Here is a 22,411-nt window from a genome sequence, read left to right on the forward strand (position 1 = left end):
TGTTGTTGCGGACCTATGCTCCACCAGGAGTCTACAGGAAAATTGAAATCATAACAACAGTCACCTCAAGGTGTTTTTTGTTACAGAGAAAACCCCAGCAATCAGACAACCCCTTTATACAAGCACTTGGTGACAGCGGGAATGAAAAACTCCCTTTTAACAGGAAGAAACCTCCAACAGAACCAGGTTCAGTGAGGGTCAGCAATCTGCATAAAAAGCTTAAAAATCTGCCAAAGCAAACATACTGAGCTATTTGACTCCTTGTGAATATGGGAGGAGCTAAAAGTAGCTCTTATAGTTAATATTATATTTTATATTATATTATATTATGTTTTTATTTTATTCTTTAATGCTTAATTTCAATATTTGAATTTTATTTTTGCCTCAGTGTCTTGAATGGTACTTGTCAAATGCAAAGTTTAAGAACTTCTAATTATGTATGACAACACAAACACTGTGACACACTTCCTACAGTCATGTTGACGTTCCTATCTCAGTAAACACATGCACCAGACTAAATTGTTGAAAAAAGGAGAGATGTCCTGTATATATTTTTTAAATATTACATTTATTGTATTGTTAGATCTGACAAAGGTTCATTTAATTTTTAGCTAAAGTGTAGTTTTCATTTTTATTTCAGTGCACTACGAGTCACGTTTACATAGTTTTCCTTCCATAGGCTTTAAAGTAAGGGGGCTTTTTCAACATTACATTTGACACATACATAAGGAGTGTTTGAGCTCATATTATTTAATACACCTGGGGTAACTTAAATCCTCATGATCCACTTATGATGGATAGGTTTGGTGCTCAACAGTTGAGCCCCTTGAGCATATCTCAGTCCACTCTGTGCGTGTGAGATATCTTCTTGCAAGTCGTTAGTCCATCGGCCAGCAGAGCAGCATGACTTTCAGACTGTACGTCTCCACTACCTGTGCTGCAGCGGATCATCATCAATCATAATATACAGTGGCTTTTGTTCCTGGTGGGTGTAACCCACAGACTGTAGCGTAGACTCTTGTCTGGTGAAGGGGTGTGCGGCGGTGGGGGGCGTGTGCACGCGTGGGCGGGTACGTACCGACGTCACCACTGGGTCCTTGCTGTCAACGCCAAAATAAAAACGAGTAAAAAAAACAAAAAACTTTTCAAGTAGACTCATGACAGCGGGGAATCGGGGAAAGCCTCTCTTCTCCGGGCTGTAATGGTTGTTCTGCCACGTTGTGCTGTAGCAGCGGAGGTTGTTTTTCTTCTTCCCTGAGCTCGCACGGGGAAAGCCTGCGGGCTGCCTCCGATTAGCAGACTTGCTAGCTAACGTCAAGTTGGAAGAAAGTGGAGAAGACACGGGGCGAACCGGGAGCTCATCCGCCTACACAGACGCATGCGACGGATAGCAGGTACGAGAGCTCACCCATCTCCTTCCACCACATCAGACACAGCGCAGACTAAAAGCCTTGCCGTCTTTATTTTACTCAGTTTAGGCAGTTCTCCCCCGCACATACCTTAGGACTGCAACAGCTCCCGTGTCCCTCTCTCCTCCTGCCGTGGCGGCAGAAACAACAGGACACGTAGCAGTCCACACAGTTTGAGCTTTCTTCTGGAGCAACTTTGCTCTCCTGAAATCAGTCCGCTGCGCTTTGGCGGCTTGTTACAATCCGCTCAAAACCTCCTGTCTTTGTGTTGTTTAATAAGCTGTGTTTCTCTCCCCCATTGTCAATGAGATTCCTATTTTTCGACACATTTTTTTTGCCATTCTCTTCAGCCGTCTGCAGTGCTTTTACGATGCATTTGCAACTACAACCCCCGCCAAACATAGTGGATTTATTTATGGGGGTTATTGCTGTTACATAGATCCATTTTTACTGTAAGCCGAACCCGCCAGTCGCCGATGAGGTGGTGCGGGCTGCACAATAGTCCAAATCAAAGAAGAGAGGGTTTGCTAAATCTGGGCATTTCTTCCAGCTTCAAACGGCAGTAGCCACCAGTCATGTATCAGTATTCGTGTCATGATCCTGCATGCTTGCTTGCTTGCGGGGTTTGGTGTGATGAAGGTTGGCCGAAGACTGATCCTCCAACTCGGAGCGAGCCAGACCCATCCCTCTGCTGTAGCAATGCGGTAGACTGGGGGGGCCGGTTTAGATTTCCAAATCAAAAAGGAAGGGGGTGGGGGAAGAGTTGAAGCCCTATTATTTATATTTGGTCGATATGTCACAGGGTCACGGTTTGCTGACAGCAGCAGGATAGTCCAGCGGACCAAGGTCGGACGAGGATGGCAGAGCACTTCTCCCGTCCGACCTGTCAGCCGCAGTGAGGAGGCTCCGTGAGCTGCTCCTTCCCATGGGGCGCTATGAACCAGCCTGCCAGGTGAAGAATGCCAATGAATTATTCAGGCACATGCTGCACATGATCAGGGTTGCCCGGGAATGTGCGTAGCTGCTTCTGGGGACAATAAGAGCCCACCCCCCAAAAAAAGAAAGAAGAATGGCCTGCCTCAGCTTCCCTGCTGAACATGCCAGATTTGAGAGAATGGGGCTTTGGAAAGCTGGAGTGGAGTTGCACTTCTTGCAGCGGCTTTGATTCTTGGTAAATGTGTTTATTTACTGCAGAGTGAAGTTTGTCCTACCGATGGGAGTTTGTGCAGAAGATTACTCCAGCGCTGTAATCATGGTCGACACTGAATTGATGCAGTGTTGCTCGTGGCACTTTGGCTTGAGGTGCTTTGGGTTTTTTCAGCAGGTTGTTCTTCCTTGGCTTTCACACAGCGGTGTATATGCACAGCACTGGACATTTTAATGTAGATGAAAAATGTTGGATACACACTTAGTAATATGGGTCAAACTGCTTAGGTTGCTTTGTAAACAGCATGATTTCACAAACTGTACAGCAACTGCTGTGTCTGCCAGTCAAAAGTGGAATCACGTGGCTTGCATAACATTCGTTCATCCATTTATATATTTCTAATTGAGAATGGTAAAAAAGACAGTAAATGCATGCCATGTTTCCCACTGTGTTGCAGCCCCGCTTCTCTTGTTGAGGAGGCCAGTTGCTGTAGTTTGAAAAGTGAAAGGTTTCCGCTTCGTAGTTTGATATAGGATTTTAGCCACTCTATGGGCTTCCTTATTTTTATTTTATTGTTGCAGAATAATCTGAATGAATTGACTGCAGGCAGTTAAGCACCTGTAGGAGTGTGTGCGTATCCTTGCTGAAACAAGCAAGGCTTTCCCTGACAGAGACTTAATAGCAGTGTATGATGCTACAAATAAATAAGTATTTCCACTAATCCACACTTAGTGGGTTTTAAACTTTGTGCTAATAACAAGCTGCACAGTTCCTCTCCTCTGTAGCCATGAGGATTCTGTGTCCAGAATTTCCTAATGAATTCAAGAGTTTCCACTTTGCTTCACTCGATCCTCAATGAGGCTTGGCCCAGAGGAGGCAGCAACGCTTCTGGATCTCGTTCGAGTTTTAACTTACGTGTGTGGATGTGGTGCTGAGCTGTGTCCACTGACACAGGTTTTCAGACTGTTTCTGAGCCCACATAGTGAGCCATTCAGTCCTGCATTACAGCCATTTAGTGCTGCTTTTCAGGCTTGTCCCTTGACTTCACAGGCTTATGTTAATCTTTTAGTAATATTGCGCAGTAAATGATCAAATCCTCCAGTTGGGGTTGGGCTGTGTCCACATGCACATGATATACACCTTTGGATTTACAAGACCAAATCTGTTTGCCTTGTCCAGGTGTATATGGAGAAACCGAGTTTCTTAAAATCCTTACATTGGAAGGATTTTTGTTTTAAAGATCAGTCACATAAAACACTGTTTATGTGTAAAGAAATGGCAAAAATACATAGAAAGGGCTATGTTTACCAAAAGACTTACTTGTGTACATGTGGGCAGGGCCTTAAATCCTTGAACTGATTAACCGCAAAGGCCTTCCCAGAGTAGTGACGCTTTTCCGGTCTTCTGAAAAACTCAGTCCATTTGGGATGCTCTTTTTAAGCTCAGCTATCTTACTAGTTAGACTAATTAGCAGTGAGATTTTTCACCAAGTCTTCTTTACATTTTTTTTGCTGGCAAATATCCCAATGTTCATGAAAGAACCGCTATCTCATATTTTTATTTTTTTAAGTACATTTGATCAGTTTTAACATTAGATATTACGTGTTTGTTGCAATTTTAAAGTCAAATATAACATTAAATAATTCCAAATATAAACAGTGTTAACTCTAAGAATTTAAACTTCTCTACTTTTTACTCAGCGTCACAGTTTTTTGGGAAACGGGGTTTTATCAGGACAGAGTCCAGATCAGTGCTGACACAGGATGTGGTGATAACTGATAACAGGTCATTATGTGAATGCACTTCAGTACCCTCTGTTCCCTGTGAACTTTGGGTCTTTTTTGACCTCCTTTTTTAAAATTGTTTGTTTTAAACATGGACAATTTGGCTGTAATTGTGGTTGTGATCTGTTGAAGGGGGGAAGCTGAGAAATGCAAGTAATTTTTGCTTGCAGGAAACAAATAACAGGAACGGCAACACTCACAAGCTGATAAGTGTCGAGACTTGTAGTGCGAAGTCCTCTTAGAGAAGTGGAACTTCTTTAAATGCTATCTGTTTTTTCAACTTAGGGAAGTTCTCAGAAAAATGTCTGAACTTCTTGTTCTTGTTTAACGTAACAACCAATAGGACTACTGTCTGAGCTTGTATGAACTGATGAAAATCTATAACTACTCAAGGACTCATTAAAAAAAAGTCTCTGATTCAGTGGTTTTAGTGAGCGTGGCACCGTTCCCTCGCTGATTACCTGCGGTTTGAAAAGACTGGTTTCTGGTGCGATGACGTGAGTCAAAGTAAATAAATCTCATAAGCTACTCAAATATAGACTGTTCACAGTGTATGTTTACAATCGGTAGTTTGCTTAGCATTCCCTGGAACGGTTTCCTTTTAGTTCAAATTTGCCTTATCATTTTAAGATAAAGTGTCAGCAACATGGAAGCGAGGCAGAATGGCAAAGATTGAGTTTAAAAAAAAAGGGGTTTAAGCCTAAACAAAGCTGTAACAACAAGCATTGTTTTAAGTAAAATACCGCCTGAAATTCTTTATGCAATCCCATGAGCTGAACTTGTTGCTTCATCTTGAAAATCCTCTTTCGCTCAGGCTTTGTTTTCTTCTCAGGGATTTTTTTTGGTGTGTCCTAAACAACTCTCTGTAATCCCCTTGCAAAATGTGCATAATAACACAGAGCCTTTTTTCAGTTCTAAATGCTTAGCATCACGTATTCACACCCAGTAACTTCTTTTCTGTTTCTGCCACTCTGTTATCTATAAAAGCTTTTTACCCCACCTTTTCCCACCGTGCCCTTCTTGGCTAAAGCGCTCATGTCACTTGCATTAGACGGCTCATGTCTTCAGCTTATATTTCTTCCCTCTGTCTCTTTCCCTTTCCTCCTCTTCTTTGTGCGCCGGCTGAACCACAGTTTCCCTCCGCTCTCAATGCCACCTCAGTTTCTCTTCTGGCACTGCCCAGAATGACTGACAGACATCGATTGAACCTGTCCATGTGTATCACTCTCTGTGCATCCCCCCCCCCCCCCCCTCCTCTGCTCCCCATTGTGTTTAGGTGAGTGATGGAGACGAGAGAGTTGACCGTGGTAGCTGGTAGCTTTGTGGGTTTCCAGCTTCTCTTCTCAGTGGCCAGCCCGCCGCTCTCCTCCGCCATTACCCCAGGTTATGGACGGCTGCCTCCCACCAAGCTCACTGAATGGAACTCCAGGTACGTCACAGGAAAACGCTGCTCGTCAACAGGCCTTTTCTTTCCACCTGAGCTACCTTGTTTTTTTACAGCAGCGCTGTGCTATAGTGCCATTGCTGGTAGTAATGCCGGCACATTTTAAGAGGAAAGGGAACCGATTATGTTGCATTACCAGCAGAATTGGATGTAATGCCTGTGGGAAGAAAATTATGGTGGACGATCATTGGTGAATTTTTTGCAGTGAAGACAGTAATTTCATCATTTGGGACTGTAATTTTCAGTGAATGTGAGTTAATTATTTATTTATTTTTTTTGGTAGAAAAGCATGGAATTGATTCTGGACTGAGCATCAGTACTTGGTTGGTGGAAAATGGGGTATAGCCGGGGATTTCTTTCATTTTTTTCCCCCCTTTTAGGAGGTGATAAAACATTAAGAATGATCGATTAGGATAATAAATGTTGAAATATACTGTACAACAGTCCCTCCTCTCCCATTTCTTAATATTTTGAAGAAGCCAGATCTCCTAATTTTTAAAAGTAGTCTTGAGAAATACCTCTCCAGGCTTTCTGAAGGTCTCACAAATGTTTTTTAGGACATTTGTTGCTTTTTCACCATTTTCAGAGGAATGGTTTTTGGGGGTTTTTTGAGCTGCTTAACACTGACCTGTGAATCATTCAAGCATCAAAAAAGGTCATGTTGTTCCATGGCGAATCGACCCGAGTAGGTACTAATGGAAAAGGGGCTTAAGAGTCCACAGCTATCTGTAAAACACGGTGGAGGCGCTGTCATGGTTGTGGCTGCAATCAGCCAGTGAAAACTGATTTATAACTGAAGAAACACAGTATCAGATTTTGATCCACCATGCAGTATCATCTGAAAAGCTTCTGATTGGGAACAGCTTCATTTTTCAACATGAAAATGATCCCAAACACAGTGCCAATACAGAAAATGCATATCGGGCCCGAAAAAACACACATCAGTCAGGCATGGATTGGCCCCCCAGAACCCGGTTTTTAACATTATTGAAGCATGGTGGGATCATCTTGAAAGAAAACTGAAGAAAAGGCAGCCAACATCCAAAGAAGAGCTTTGAATGTCTTTTAAGAAGCCTGGAGAACCATTCCTGAAGACTATTTAAAGAAATTACATGACTGCTTTCCAAGGACTTCAGGCTGTGCTGAAAAATAAAGGTGGTCAAACCAAATATTGACTTTTAAGCTTGTTAGTCTTTTTCTACCATTTTTTTAGCTTGTATATTGTATTTCCATGCATGTTTGTGCATATTTCAATAAATTGTAACACACACTCCCCTTATTCATAGCAAAATATAAAGTAATGATATTATTTTTATTTTTTTGTCATAAAATTGTACAAGTGAGATGCACTTCCTCAAAAAAAAAATAAAAATCTGTAGCTGCAAAATGTTATAAAGCCTTGACCGAGCTAACCTCTGTGCGGTTCTGTTGAGATGAACCTCGATGTGCCTCAGGCCAGCTCATTGTTCTGCACAACTACAGCTGTGATGTGAACGGCTGGTGGAGCACAGAGTGGTTTAAAGTTTCAAACTTAAACCTCAGGGGTGAGGTTCAGGGGGCAATGTTTTGTAGTTGTGTAACATCTTTCACTGTTTTTATTTTCTTCCTCCATCTGTTTTCTGTAATGTACTGCTCAGAGATTACACTTTCTTCATGCAGCTGTGGTTTACATTAGCCTGCTTCTACCTAATTGAAAGAATGGAGTGCACTGACCAAGGAATCCAAGACAAGTCAAAGGCAAAGCGCTGATGGCCCACTCTAGAGTGGTCTGCTGTTGTGTAACAGCCAGCTCTCAGTGTGTCAGTGTGCTGTTTATGTAACCACAACTTAAGTGCAGGGAGAGAAGGGAGGAAGCACTTCTAAGGAAAAGCAGTATGGTTGTGAGCAAAAAAGTGTGTCCTGTACTTTTATTTCATGTCTTTTCTGTTTTTCCTCATCCTCTTATTTATTATTGCACGTCCTCAAATAGAGTAACTGCATCCAGAACTTTCTGTAACAGAAAATAACTCAGTGGCTAGTCATACTTTTAAGACTGGGCTTGTACAGCAGCCTGCCATCGAGCCAGTTTTGGCCAAGGCTCAGGCTGGCAGCTGCAGTCTGTGGATAGAGGCTGCATGGTGACACTGGAGGAATTGTGATTGTGGTAGAGAAGAGATAAGACCCACTGGACCTCTGGAGTATCTCTTCAGTGGCCCACATAACTACTCCAAAGGTCAAAGAAAGTAACTTACTTGAACACAGTGCATAAAATAAATGCAGCTATCATAGACTAAACATAAAACTTGGGCTTAGTCATCATGAACTCACCCAGTAGGTTCTAGTCTCTGCATTTTGAAGCCAAGTGTTAAATTTGGGAAACTAAAATGCTGTTTTGTTTTTTGTTTTGTTTTTCAAAAATGATCATATTGGGACCAGATATTGGAAATCCAAGAGTCCGTAAACTATATGCAATGCTACCCACAGATATCTCCTGATTGGTCCTAAGTAACAGACCAATGAAAAAGCAGATTTTACTTTTATTTGTTTTTTTGAGCTGTATGCACAGCAGACGATAATCCAACAATGTCAGTGTTAAATATATATATATATATATATATATATATATATAATAACGTGTTATATATAAATAACGTGTTATATATAATATAACTGTTACACAACAACAGCGACTGTTGTTGTGTAATGTAATAAAACTGAATTGAATTAGGTGACTCTGCTCAACTGGCTGCCAGCTGGTTGTATTCCTATAAAACAGGAAGGTTGCCGAGTGCAAATGTAATGGTGAAATATGAATTTCTGCCTATGTAGACAGAAACAGATACGTGAATTTGATGATTAGCTGTATTATCAGAAACAGATTGCATGTAATTGCCAACTTGACCCCATTCACTATCAGACTGATGGCTGATTTTAGTGATAGTGTTGATATGTTTGATAATCTCATCTTTCAGCAAAAAATAACTGAAGTGAGAGAACTTTATCTTATTAATGTAACAGATACTGACAAAGTTAAACTTTGAGAACATAATTTGCAGTTTAAAAAAAGGGGATAAATCACAATGTAAGTTATTGTAATTCTCAACGGAGTTCAAAATGTCATGTGTTTATACCATATCATGGAGTGTCTGGTGATTGCCACCTGTAATCGGGATTGACTCACTTTTGGAGCTAGCTCCACTTTTTTAGCTCTTTCAGCCCATAGCTTGGTAAACCTGTACACTATGCATGTATGAACAGATGTGTAAAAAAGACTGATGATTGTTCCTGACTGTAAACCTATTAATCTGTTGTCATGTTCACTAATTTGCTCTTGTAATATGTGTGCGTGTGTGTGTCTCCCAGGTTAGTGTCCACAGTGCACGCGTTGATTGTGGGCTTGTTCTGTTTGTACATCCTGTGGTACGATGACGCAGTCAACGCCAACCCTGTCTGGTAAGAGGAACAGAAAGGAGACACTCATGCATTAAAAAAAAAACAAAAAAAAAACCAAAAGCATCCATGAATATCATGTCACGTGCACGAAGTAAGACAAGATTTGCAGCATGCAGCCATATGCTGTCCACATACTGTGCAACCATATAAACAAAAAATACTGAAGTACTGTTAAAGCCGTGGGTGCTTTTGGGAGAAACCTGTGTTCCCACATCTGCCTTTTCAGACTGGCAGCCGGAACTTTCTCACACAGGGAAGGGTGGAAACTGATGAAGGGATGAAGAGGGAGGTGGGGGGGTGGTGAAAAATCGTCGGGATTGGTAGTTAACACCTTTTGGCGCGACAGAGATGGCATTGCCTTCATGAGAACGAAAGAGGGAAGGCGAGAGGATGGATCTAACGTGTCAGTGGAGTCTCCAGAGAGTTGTTGATTTGGAGGATTTAGACTTTGATTTTTGTCTTCGCTGTCTTCTCTGCCTTCACTCTCCCCACCAGTGCTGACTCTGTTATTTGGATCAGTGAGTCCTGAAAAAGAGAAATGGCAATCTCTCGCTCACTCTCCCGCTCTCTCTCCCCCCATTTCTTTCTCCTTTCTAATATCTCAATCAGTCTTTTGAACACATCTCTCCTCAGCTTTTGCTCTCTCATTTCTCTCACTTACAACACCACTTCCTTCCCCTCTCTCCTCTTTTTCCTTACCTTCTGTTTCACTTCCTCTCTGTCTGTCCAGCAGACTAGAAATCCCACCAACAAGATGCCTTTTTATAGCAAACAGCAGCAGCTAACCCCCCCCCCCCCCCCCCCCCCCCCCCCCAAAGAAAAAACAAAAAAAACAACAAAACAAAACCCACTCTCCCTTTCCCTCGCACCACCAGCCCTCACGATCCTCCCCCTGCCTTGGGTTGCCGATTACACATGTCTAGCTGCCATATCAATGCAATGCTCTTTTATTCTGTTTCTCTGGCTAGCATCGCTGATGGAGCAAAGAAAAAGGGGAGAAAACAGCAGTGGGTAGGGGCACGGGCAGGAGGGATGAGCTCTCCCTCCCTCCTCCTGCTGCTAGTCTTCATCTGCTCAGTGTTCAAGTGCTTAATACCTTACCAGCATTTTTGGGGGGTTGCAGGCAGGATTTTTCTTCTATCACTTCTCTGAGACACCCCCCTTGAGCAAAAGGTGACAGTCATTTCTCTGCTGAAATGGTTTCTTTGTTCCAACTTTATTTCTTCACTGCTATTGTTGAATTTCTTAAGCTTATTCCCGTCACCCACCGGCACCTAGCCAATTCCCAGAAGTATCCTAATGCCTTTTTAAAGCTCATCTCATTTCAACACCGGAGTGGAGCAAGCCTTAATTCTCCAGTCAATCTGATTGCGCTACAGCATCATTAAGGCCTGTCACACAGCAGCATTGTTCTCTCGGCGCTGTGCTAAATGGTGGCGCAGCGGTCAGAGCCAAACTGTTAGAAGCCTGCTTTGTTTGCAGCTGCTGCTCAGGCTCTTTCAGGTTGTCACTCCGACTGTCAGCACAGCTTCGGCTGTTATCATAATCCTTTCGGTTAACAAGCGCCGTGTCTGCCGGCCTCGCCCCTGCTGCATTTCTTGATTGGCTTATCTGGACTTGAACTTAACATGTGCATGACAGTCTGAGGAGAATGGAGGACCGCATTTCAGTTTGTTTAAAATTTAGGACAACCTGAGATATATTTTTGACACTAAAGGAAAATAAGCAACAAAAAAAACAAGATAAGGTGAAAGTGCATTTTGTCAAATCTCATTTAATAAATAAAAAATGATATCTAGTCCTATAAGTCTTCAGATTAGGAGAGTATAAAGTCAGACAGACAGATTGTCTCATTGTTTGTTTAACAAAACTAAGCTAAAATGCAGATGCAGTGTGTAAGAAAATAAGTACTCCCTATGAGTCACCAACTTGTAGAACCACCCTTAGCACCAATAACTTAAAGCATTAGGATTGTATCAGTCTCTCACATTGTGGTTGAAGGGTGTGCTTTCTTTTTACCATGACTCTTTGTTCTCGTGTTGCTTTTCCAGGATGTTTAGTTCAGCAAGTCTTTCTGGTGAGATTTAGAAAACTCAGGCACTAATAGTTATCGGCTTGATAAATCAAACCAGTTTATTCACAGCGCTGTAAAAGAGGTGGTGTTGGCAGCATATGGGCAGGTCTACTGGCAGGCAGCAGACTGGCATATTGTACAAACAACAACCAAGCTATAATATTAGAAAACTGCAAAGAGGTTAATCACATAATACATGCTCCGCAGCAACACAGTTTTTGCAGCCAAAGCATCAGAGTGTGAGTGTGTATCTTCTGCTATAAAAAACTGCTATATTCATTCATTCTTTCATACATACAGTTTAAAGCACTTTAGGCCATCGGGAAGTCTGGAAAGGCATTAGTGGCTGTAAATGCAATCTTATTTGTATCACTGCTCCATTATTAAGATACAGGATTAGAAAAGGGTGTTCCATTAAACTAATGTTTTGCTTCAATGTATTCTCATGGTATTCAAATAGGTTTTAGCCTTCTTTCAGCTGCTGTCCCAATGTTGTTTACACAAGTAAACACCCTTAAATAAATAAAACAAAAAAACAAACAGAATTTAGACTGTTAAACAGGCTGACTTGCTTATTTTAGAAGCAGCAAAGAAAGGTCCCTGTATTGAGAAGACAGAGGGTTTAGGTGCTGGCTAATAACTCAAATCCCTCATGTGACCTTGCAGGAATGATTATGTCATTTAACGGTGAACTGATTGGTCAGTAGGTAATTGTTATGTGCATGTTGATGTCTTATCTCATGCACAACCTTTTTGGAAACAGGTTAGGTTTGCCACAGAAGTTACCACAGCGATTTAAGCAGATAAGATGAGAACTGCATTTGTAACACTGAAAATCCAGAGGTAAACCTCAATTCACCTTACCTAGCAAGGCCCCAAAACCTAATTTATAACACCAGTGTCTTTCCTGAGGAGGGTCAGCATGTCATCATCAGCATCCAGCCCCATTTGTTTGCAAGTTTTATTCAAAGAAATGCAACCCTGCAGCTAAAGGATGCTGTTGCTGTTAAGAATCAATAGAGGTGATGAAAAGAGAAGTCCATCAACTGTTTTTGTCATCCACCTGTATCCCAGCATTCCTTTCTTTTCTATGGTTTTGGTAAATTAGTGCATTTGTCTTTCTCCAAACTTCATTCAAATGTGTTTTATTGTTGCAGTTAAAATGCTTTATTCCTTAGATTTCCCTTAAGGGTCTGCATGCACAACACTAAATGCAAATATCTGAATGAAGAGTCAAACTATCGATAGAGCAAGCAAGTAGAAAGCTAATCAGATTCATATAAGATGTCAGTGTTACCAACATTATCATTCATTCATTATAAGAGACCTGGAGTTGAGTTTGTTTGCCTCCTGGTTGTCACAGGTTGAATAAACGTCCTTGAGAATCATCAACCAATGAATTATATTTCTTTCTTTTGATCTTACTGGAATTAATATTTAAATCAAAAATTGACATTGAATGGGACTTCCAGTATCCATCTCATCAGGTGGAAATGAAAAGCGCTTTCATACATCATAGTTTCACCAATGTGCTGCTATCCGTTTCCCCATTCTTGAACGTCAAAACTTTTAAAACCTGCTTCCCTGAATCTAAACCGTAACCTGTTGAAACACAGCCAGCTAGTTCGTGATTTATCTGTAGATCTAAGTTGTTGATAACTCTGGAATGACTTAATGAAGGGTTGCAGACTAAGACTAACAAAAAGTCTAAGATCCACTGAAAGTCAGACCCTTCTATTCCCATGCTGTCATTTGTCACCACAGCTCCAGATCAGCTGCTGGTGAACATAACTCATAGCCCAAGCACCACCACACTTCCCCCACTTAAGTCTGTGTGATTTTTGGCCATCTGAGACGAAAGTTGTCAGAGTTAAAAAGCGGAACAGTCAATGATTTAGAAGAGCGGCAGTCAAGGGTATGCAGCTGTCACAGAGATAAATGATACAGAGTACAGTACAGACGCTACAGGTAATTCTATACTTTGATGTGCCAGTGAGGATGTTCTGCTGAGCAAAGACAAACTCTGAGAGAGTTAGGTTTTTTCTCGAAGTTGCGTTCAGTAAGAATATAGAGAGTTTATTTAAGTTTCCTTTGCGCTTTTCTTTGAACCACATATAAGCTCAAGGTTCATTCTGATTACTACGTATCTGTAGCCCCATGGAAAAAGCCTAGCAAACTGCTAAGTGCATCTGGTGCTCTTAAATGACTTCTACTTGCCACTTAACAGCATATCATTTGGCTTTGAGTGTCTTTTGTATAATGCCTGTTGAGTTGGCGCTATTGTAGTACTTCCTGTTTAACATTCTACGTATCTTTCTGGGCCAAATTCCAGTCAGTCAACCATTCATGAAGAGACAACGTGAATATACTGTAGATCTGATTAATCAAAGTTGAGTCACACGGATGAGATTACCAAGAAGTATGTGGATTTTCAGGCTCCCTGACAATCACATTATCAGGCATGATGGGCATTAGCCAACCTGATATTTGCACGTTGCATTTCTGTCAGAGTGTGATGAACACTTTCCAACAAAACAGGCCGAGGCCATGTTTGTTACATTCATACACGTATACTCATGGAAACAATAATGTTGGGGAAATGTTAGATTAGTAAAACGACAATGTTTTTTTTTTTTTTTTTGTCTTTTCAAATAAATACAAATGTTTGAGCAGTAGGCAGCACGGTGGCACGGTGGTTAGCACTGTTGCCGCACAGCAAGAAGGTCCTGAGTTCAATTCCTCCATCAGGCCGTAGTCTTTCTGTGTGGAGTTTGCATGTTCTCCCCGTGTTTGCGTGGGTTCTCTCCGGGTACTCCGGCTTCCTCCCACCGTCCAAAGACATGCAGCTTGTGGGGATAGGTTAATTGATTAATCTAAATTGTCACTAGGTGTGAATGTGCGAGTGAATGTGAGTGTGAATGGTTGTCTGTCCCTATGTGTTAGCCCTGTGACAGACTGGCGACCTGTCCAGGGTGTACCCCGCCTCTCGCCCTATGACAGCTGGGATAGGCTCCAGCGCCCCCCGCGACCCTGAAAAGGATAAGCGGAAGCGAATGGATGGATGGATGGATGGATGGATGTTTGAGCAGTTAAGTCTTAAACTCAAACAAATACTCTTCTTTGACCTGACTGTTCATTTTGGACTGACATCAATGTGTCTGTGTGTTTCTATCACATACATTTCATTAGATATTAAAATGGTATGGTAAAAAGAAAATCTTACATGTAACTTGGTTATATCTCCAGATGTTCAATGCACTTAGTTAAAGTACTTATTTTAAAGTGAGGCAGTCGAAGCTTGGAGATAAAGAATACATTTTGAAAGCAGTGAGCCCAGGGTCATGTTGTTGGTGTGGGTACAGTGTATAGTAGAGCATGTGCGCTGTGCTGCGAGCTCCTGTTACACAAGCAGTCAGCCAGTCATTTGCTATGCGATACTTGTGGCTGATACAAGGATCGGATCTCTATTGAAGCAGACATACCTCCATTGTTATTTTAAACCGATGTTATTTGCAAGGACACTTTAATGGTAAGAGCAGCAGGTCACAGGTTTATGGCCTGAACTACTGATTGCTGATTAAACAGAAACGCTGTCAAACGGGAGGAGAGGAACACGGAGTGCCAGCATTGTGGATATCTTTTCTGCAGAGCTATCTGTCATGTTATGGATTCACCACAAGCATTGCTCTTGTCAAGACAGTCGCCTTTATACCGCACACAACAGTATCACAGCAAATTCATCAAGGTTAGACAGTCGAACTTAAATGACCTTTCAGTTTTAATCTGCTAAGAAATGCAAGAGGTGCAGTATTGCAGACTGTCGATCAGGGAAGCAAGACAACGTAACAAATTTAACTCATAAACTGAAGCTTCTTCTTCCTGTTTTTTTTTTTTTTTCTTACTTTCTTTTTTTAAAATCAGGATCAGAAACTTTATTAATCCCTAAGGAAATTATGTGGTTACTGTTTCTCCAAGACACTGTAACAGACTGAGCTACATTTTAATAATACAATATATTACAAAGTTACAAAATATTAAAATGTCTCTAATATACAAGTAGTTTAATTATAAGTTATTTTGACTATACAGGATGTGCAAAACGGTGCAACTATCGCACTGTGTGCTGTGCATTAGGTGGAGGAGTTGTACAGGCAGATATCCACAGCCAGCAATGATTTCGTGTGTTGTTCAGTGGTGCATTTGGGTAATCTCAGTAATCTCAGTCTCTCACTGATTGAGCATTATGGCTTTGTGCCTTTACACTGTATCCTTTGCTTTTCCACAGGGGTGACCCCAGTCTCGTCAAACTAAATGTAGCCATAACCTGTGGTTACCTCCTATATGGTGAGGTTTAATTTTTTCTTCTGTCTTTGTTTCGTTTTTTTGCATATGTGGCTGCCATTACCCTTCGTGTGTGTGTGCAAGTAGAGCTTTGTATTGTAATCAAGTTACTGTAGAGTCGGATAGTTTTAATTAAATGTATATTACATGCTATGAAGGATACCTGTGATACGTGAATGCATAGGAGCATCGAAAAAGGACAAAATATTTGACATGTCCGACTTGGAAGAAAGTCATTATTTTGTCTTATCATGTGTCCTTGAATTGGAATTTAAAACACTTCTAATGTTTCCTTCAGAATTCAAACCAAAGGGAGACACACCTACACTTTCTTTTAATAAAAAACAAAAACCCTGTACATTAAATGAAAGAATAGTCAGGAGTCCTTCATTCCCTGGTTGGTGCACTCCAGGTCATTTGTGAACTTGCAACGTTAGTTTTTGTTCTCCTCTGCAGCCTTGGAGAGCTCAGCATTGACATTTTGTAGGTTCTTTACTTTACAATATAAAGTGCCTCGAGGCGATTGTTGTGATTTAGCGCTATATAAATAAAAATTCTAACTTGCATAGAATCTGCAGAACAGGACAAAAACTATTATGAAGTTAATAATAATAATAATGGTAACTTTATTTTTATAGCACTTTTTTAAATGCTTCAGTTTAAATAAAATAACACAAAAGATAAGCGCATGTCTAAAACATACAAGCGCATACTTCCATACATTCAAAGAACAAAGAACATGGGCTGAAGAAGAAGAAAAACTTTTCCTAAAGAAGGTTTAGGAGTTTTTGCCTCTGGTTTTAAAATAGATGTGGAAGTGTGAAACAGTTAGGAGACATTGATCAGTGATTGCAGGCTGAGTGCTCGATTAAGGTCTTAGCAGGTCTGCTAGAAAGGCAGAACCCGGCCATGTAGGGCTTTATATGTCATTAATAAAAAATGAAGAATGAATTTGAGAATATGAGATTACAAATTCAAATATTGGTAAAATACGGTTCTTAACAGGTGACTTGATATTGCTGGATAGCTGGACAATGTAATGACTGATCTTAGAGAAGCTGTAAGAGCCAAACACAAGAACCTCCGTTTTGCCAGTATTGAGATGGCAGAAATTTAAAGACATCCAACAAATAACAGCAGTGAAGCATTCCCCGAGATAGGAGAGGCTCTTCAGGTTGTTTGACTTAACAGAAAAATGTATCATCAGCATAACAGCGGTCGGAAATCCCTGTTAGAAGCTATTTAATAGATAACCCAGGGGTAACATATATACAGAAAACAGAACTGGACCCAGGATTGAGCTCTGTGGAACCCCTCATATGAGGGGCTCTGATAAGGACATACAGTTAATATGAATTCTGGAGTATCTGTCAGATAAGTATGATGAGACCATTTAGGAGCTAGGCCTGAGATACCAAACCAGTTCTGTAATAAGAATGGGATTATCAGTGGTGTCAAAGGCTACTATTACATACAATTCCACATTTTAGGAAACATAACGAAGATCTGTCGTGGAAAAAACTTAGATAACAGAACTCCATGACACAACTGAGCAGGTTGAAAGCAACTAGGGTTTAATTGTGACCTGATATAATTGATCTTAACAGACAACAGAAGAGGAAAAAAAATGTTTTTCACATTCAGCCGAGGGCTGGGCAGGAAAACCAGACTGAGCAGGATTAAGGAGTCTGTTCGTGGTGTTAAACAAGAACCTTGGACTGTTTTTCATGCTAATTAAGCCAAAGAAGTAGACTGGTTAGTAACTGGTTCCGTCATGAAAAGGCAGTGATTTGTATTTTTCTATCTCAGCTTTATTACAAATATAATTGACACTTGGTAAGAGAGTTAAAAATGTAGCCACTGTGTTCTCATTAAAGATCCTAGGCTTTATGATTCTCCTCTTTGAAAACGATACTGGCTGCAAAACTGTGGCAAAAATATTACACTTATGGTGAAACAGTAAATATGACATACAGAGAGAGTCTAAAGATGAGCCAAGAGTAAAACAACCAACCAGGATGTGCCCACCATTGTGTGCGACCATTAACATGTTACACTAAATGAAATGCCTTGTGTAAAATTCAGTTAGAGGAATCAATGCGCAAGTTAAAGTCACATACCAAAATGAGCTTGTCAAATTTAACAATAGATGAAGGTCGATTGGGGAACTCATTTAGGGAAGTTGGTAGCAGATTTAGGAGGTCAGTAGATAATAATATAGCAAACTAGATTTTCACAGTCAATTTTGAACAATAGTAATTTGAATGAATGAAAAGAAGTGGGAGGAAATGGAACACAATTCAAATTACCCTTGTAAACCGCAGCGATTACCCCACCACAGCCCGAGCGCCTCAGGGCATTCAAGAATTTGTAGTTTAGTCAGCAAAATTCCACAAGGGGGCAGTAGTCCTCTAGTTTGAGCCAAGTCTCAGTGGTACAGAAGATGGTAATAAACCATTAATAATAAATGATTCATTAGTAAAAGTTCAGTCGTTTCAAAAGAGCAATAACTGCTGACTTGGGAGGCTGGGCTTTGTCAGGCACGGTAATTAGACTGTTAGGCCTGGTTGCAGAAATTTGTGATGACTAATAAATGGTTTCCATCTGCGCCTTTATAATTACAGGGATTGATAAAACTGTGGCATCAGTCGAATATGAGATTGGGTAATTAGCAGGGGAATCTGTGGAATCTGCAGCCAAATAATGGCCACATGAGTGGGTTGGTCATCGTGATGGTAGGGAAATGTCCAGAGCAAGCTCATTATCAGCGACTGAACTTTTGAAAATACTAGGAAAGGAAATTGTCCACTAGTATACCAATTTGATTGTTCTCTCAAAAGAATGAGAAATAAAAACATATTTCATGGACTTTTTGCTTAAGTCCATGAAAATGCTGCATGAGTGCTGTTGAAAATGGAGGACCATAGATGTCTCCTTCAGTTTCTTCTGCAAATTTGTGTTCTTTGTTCTTTTGTTCTTGCTCTCCTTATCTTCAGTTGCTGTTTTATGACTTGATTCTAGTTTTGAATGTATTGTCAGCTCTCCAAGTTTTGTAACAAGTTTTAATTCATCTGTTGATGAATTGATTATGTCAAAGTCATTTTTAGAGTCAAAGTCCTGAGTATTCTGTGTTCGTGTTAGACTCAGTTCAGCCTGGGCTCTGTTCTTTTCTTCTAAAGTCAGCTGTGTAATGTTTTGCTAGCTTAATGACCAATGTCTCCACCTGCTCTCCAGACCTGGTGCTGCTAGCATGTAATTGGAGCACTATGGGGGACAGCTTTTTCGTTTGCCACCACTTGGCGGCGCTCTATGCTTACGGATATGTTTTGGTGAGTGGCTCATTTTTCTGAAACCCGATTCTTGTTGTTTTTGTGTCCTTCTGCTTCCTAAATTCCTCATCATCTGTGTTGTTTGCTCTTCGCAGACCCGTGGTGTCCTTCCCTACTTTGCCAATTTCCGTCTCATTTCTGAGCTATCCACACCATTTGTGAACCAAAGGTGAGTCATCCTCACTTGTGAATATGTACTTGTCAGGATCCCCTTCACACCATATGGCAGACATATCTTGTTCCCTGACATTTCCTAATGGCTCTTTCTCCTCCAGGTGGTTCTTCGAGTCATTAAAGTACCCACGCTCACACCGGTTGGTGGTATTAAATGGGGTTGCTATGGCTGTGGTGTTCTTCCTGGTGCGCATTGCAGTCATGCCATCCTACTGGGCCAGTGTATTCGCCACTTTTGGCACTCCGGAGTTTGAGCGGCTGGGCTTGGGTGCCCAGGTGGCATGGATCACCTCCTGCATTGCCCTGGATGTCTTGAACATTATTTGGATGTACAAAATCACTCGGGGCTGCTACAAGGTCCTGACTGGGAGAGGAGGGCGAAAGGTCAAGGTAGAAGCAGAGGCGTCATCTTCCTTAGATAAGAAGCACACAAACAACCATACAGACTGAGGAGGTGTAGAGCACAGCATTTGTAGACACAGACAATAAGCATGGAGGGAGGCTGGACAACCAGGAACCTTGCTCTTTTAATAAAGCCTCAGCTTCCCTCTCACCCTCAATCTCAGCCCCTGATCTTCTTGAAGTCAGCTAGTGGCCTGGGCTAAGAGTCCTCAGGTTCTCACCCTGGCACAGGACAAGCACCAGCGTTTGCAACCTTTTTCACTGACAGATTAGTATCCTGCTGGGTGATAGCTTTCAGACGACAAGGTAGAGCTCAAAAGAACACTTTTAACTCTGTCTGTTACTCCTGTCACTACCACCAATCCTCTGTCATCTCCCCCACAGCCTGCTCTCACACTCAACTTCAGCCAAAGCCCAATCCTCTGAAGTGCCTGTGGGAGGGGGCGTGAGGGGAAGGGAAAAAAACAGGAAAGCAATAACAGTAGAGGAGTATATCGCCCATTACATTACTGCTTAGCCCCCTTCAAAAACAACAAAAAAAACAATCGCACTCACTTTTGCTCCTGACAAACTCGAGGCTTCTTCATCATTCCACACTCGTGGCCTGCAGAGTGACTAATTCATCCGTCAGACCCGTACAGTGTTTGTGAATCTATAGGGCTCTTGTCTTAAACTCATCAAACCTCACAAAAAAAGAGACAGGAAAAAAAACACCATGAATGCCTCTTCTACAGTATCACCTGCTGTGGCCTCCTCGTAACAAGTGGCACCTACCTGTATCACCAGCCATGCCCCTCCAGCCTCGTTATCATTTGGAGTTTCTATGTAAAACACAGAATATGCATGCAGGAGAGACAGAGACTCACTCTCTTACACCTTTCGCTCCTAACAGGACAGTTTTGCCTTTTCAGTATTCTTCATGATGGCTCTTTTTTTTTAATTTAACACTTGTCATTAGCAATCAAAGGAATATCATTTTCATTGCAACCCTCTGCCTCACTGGGTAGGGCTCCACAATTGAGCTCCAGCATTTTCGTTCTACCTCTCCCCCTGCCTTACAAAAGAGTCTGTCGATCCCGTCCTCATGAATTAATCAGCTGTTTATTTTTTTTCCCTGTTAAAAAAGGAAAAAAATGTTTTTATCTTTCAAGACTTCATCTGTGTCAACATTAATGGCTCAGAGCGACTTCTCCCTCTGTCTTCAGAGCTTATCCCAGCCAGTGCAGTGCAGCAGAGCAGCTTTGCTAAACTGCTTCTAATTGTGTTGTTTATTGTTTGTTTGTTTGTTTGTTTGTTTTTGTAGTTAGATCCCCCCCCCCCACTTATCCACCCTGTTTTCAGTGACTCTAATAGTGGAAAGCAGACTCACCCACATGTACTTGTTCCACTTGTTTGCACATGCACTGCATAGCGTGCAATCTTACACACTATATTCAGTGCCCTTTTTTTAAACACCATGGTGGTGCTTGTCCTTTTTGCAGAATCTGAGCAATAGGAATGGTAGCAATATGCCATTTTATTATTTACATTAGTTTTTTCAAAAATTGTCTGGCAGATAAGAACATGAATTTCGATGGACCGGTCTGCGACATCAGAAAGCACCGTGGCAATCTGCATGATTTACTTTACTGTATAAAATGTATCGTCACGATAGAGCATGGTACGATTGACATATTTCTGTGACGCCTTAGTGAATAGGGTAAATAGATGACTAACATCTAAATATTAAATGCATTAATCTAATGCTAAAGGGGTTGGGTGGGGCTGGGCTGGGTATCTTCCAAAATGTGTTGTCCTCTCAGAGCATACTCAAAGCATGTACTACTTGTATTTTTTGATTGTTTCCCCTCAACCTGCATGTCTGTACAGTGTATACGCATACAGTAGGTAAGTTGTGCGTACTGTATGGCTAAGATGTTACCACACTTTCCATAGGCCAGTTGGCATTACTCAGATTTACAGACTTCAGTTCTTACAGATTCATCAGTTCTTCTGTCAGCAAATTCTTAACAGCTGATTTCACGACAGACAGAAACACAGCAGATGTTTCAGGTTTGGGATTTTTTTTTTTTTTTTTTTGCTATCAAATCTTGAAATAACAGGTTGCAGGTTTGTACTTTCTTCGCTTGAAAGGGTTTTATTTAAACTTGAGCTGCATTCACATCCAAAAATGAATGACAGTAACTACATATCCCTAAAAATCTGCAAGAAAATCTAATTTAATAAATTTTTCCATCCTTGCACAACTTAAACTAAACATTAATTATATAGCATTTAAATAAAACCCTTTCTCTTTTAGCCTCAGCCCCCCCCCCCCCCCCCCCCCCCCTCCTCCTCCCAGCAAATGTTACTTGCACAGACACACACACACTTGAAGTGTTAAACTGGTGGATTTCTCCTTCGAGTCTTTGTCTCGTTGGATCAATGTTTAAAATAGTCTGAGAATCTCTGCTGCTGATTTCACTGTGGAAATATAAAGCACATTCCCCGTGGGGCTGTGACTCTCCTGTATTTCTGTCTGTCACCGCTAAGGAGGGGCTACAGTATCTTGTGCCTTTTTAGACAAACGGTGGATGTGATGCAGTCAGATTTGAATTAGCATGAACTTTCTAATGTAATATCCAGTGATTATTTCCTCTATATTCCTTATGTATACTCTGTGTATATATATTTTTATAACCTGCCTGCACAGTGATTAATCCGGCCAAGTATTATAATCCCAAAGCTGATCCCAGCAGGGGAGCCCGTTTTCTGGGCAGGGTATATATCTGAATGTTGCGAGAGGTTATTTAGTGGCATTGAAATGATCCTGCAGATGTCGAAAATGAAGTTCTTTTTGTTGTGTTTTGTTTTTTTTAAACACAAGTTCTTTAAG

At 41.2% G+C, this 22,411-nt stretch overlaps 1 protein-coding gene across 1 annotated transcript; it reads left to right on the forward strand.

Moving 5' to 3' along the window:
• The first annotated feature begins 582 nt into the window (after window positions 1-582).
• On the forward strand, window positions 583-21,844 carry tlcd4b (TLC domain containing 4b). Its single transcript, XM_080904275.1, has 7 exons — window positions 583-1,394; window positions 5,617-5,769; window positions 9,127-9,216; window positions 15,576-15,634; window positions 18,866-18,960; window positions 19,056-19,129; window positions 19,236-21,844. The coding sequence occupies exons 2-7, from the start codon at window positions 5,624-5,626 to the stop codon at window positions 19,582-19,584; spliced, it is 813 nt and encodes a 270-aa protein (XP_080760401.1). The 5' UTR covers window positions 583-1,394; window positions 5,617-5,623; the 3' UTR covers window positions 19,585-21,844.
• Window positions 21,845-22,411: the final 567 nt, after the last annotated feature.

The sequence above is a fragment of the Rhamphochromis sp. 'chilingali' genome (genome assembly GCF_963969265.1).
Source record: "Rhamphochromis sp. 'chilingali' genome assembly, chromosome: 15".
NCBI classification, from domain to species: Eukaryota; Metazoa; Chordata; class Actinopteri; order Cichliformes; family Cichlidae; genus Rhamphochromis; species Rhamphochromis sp. 'chilingali'.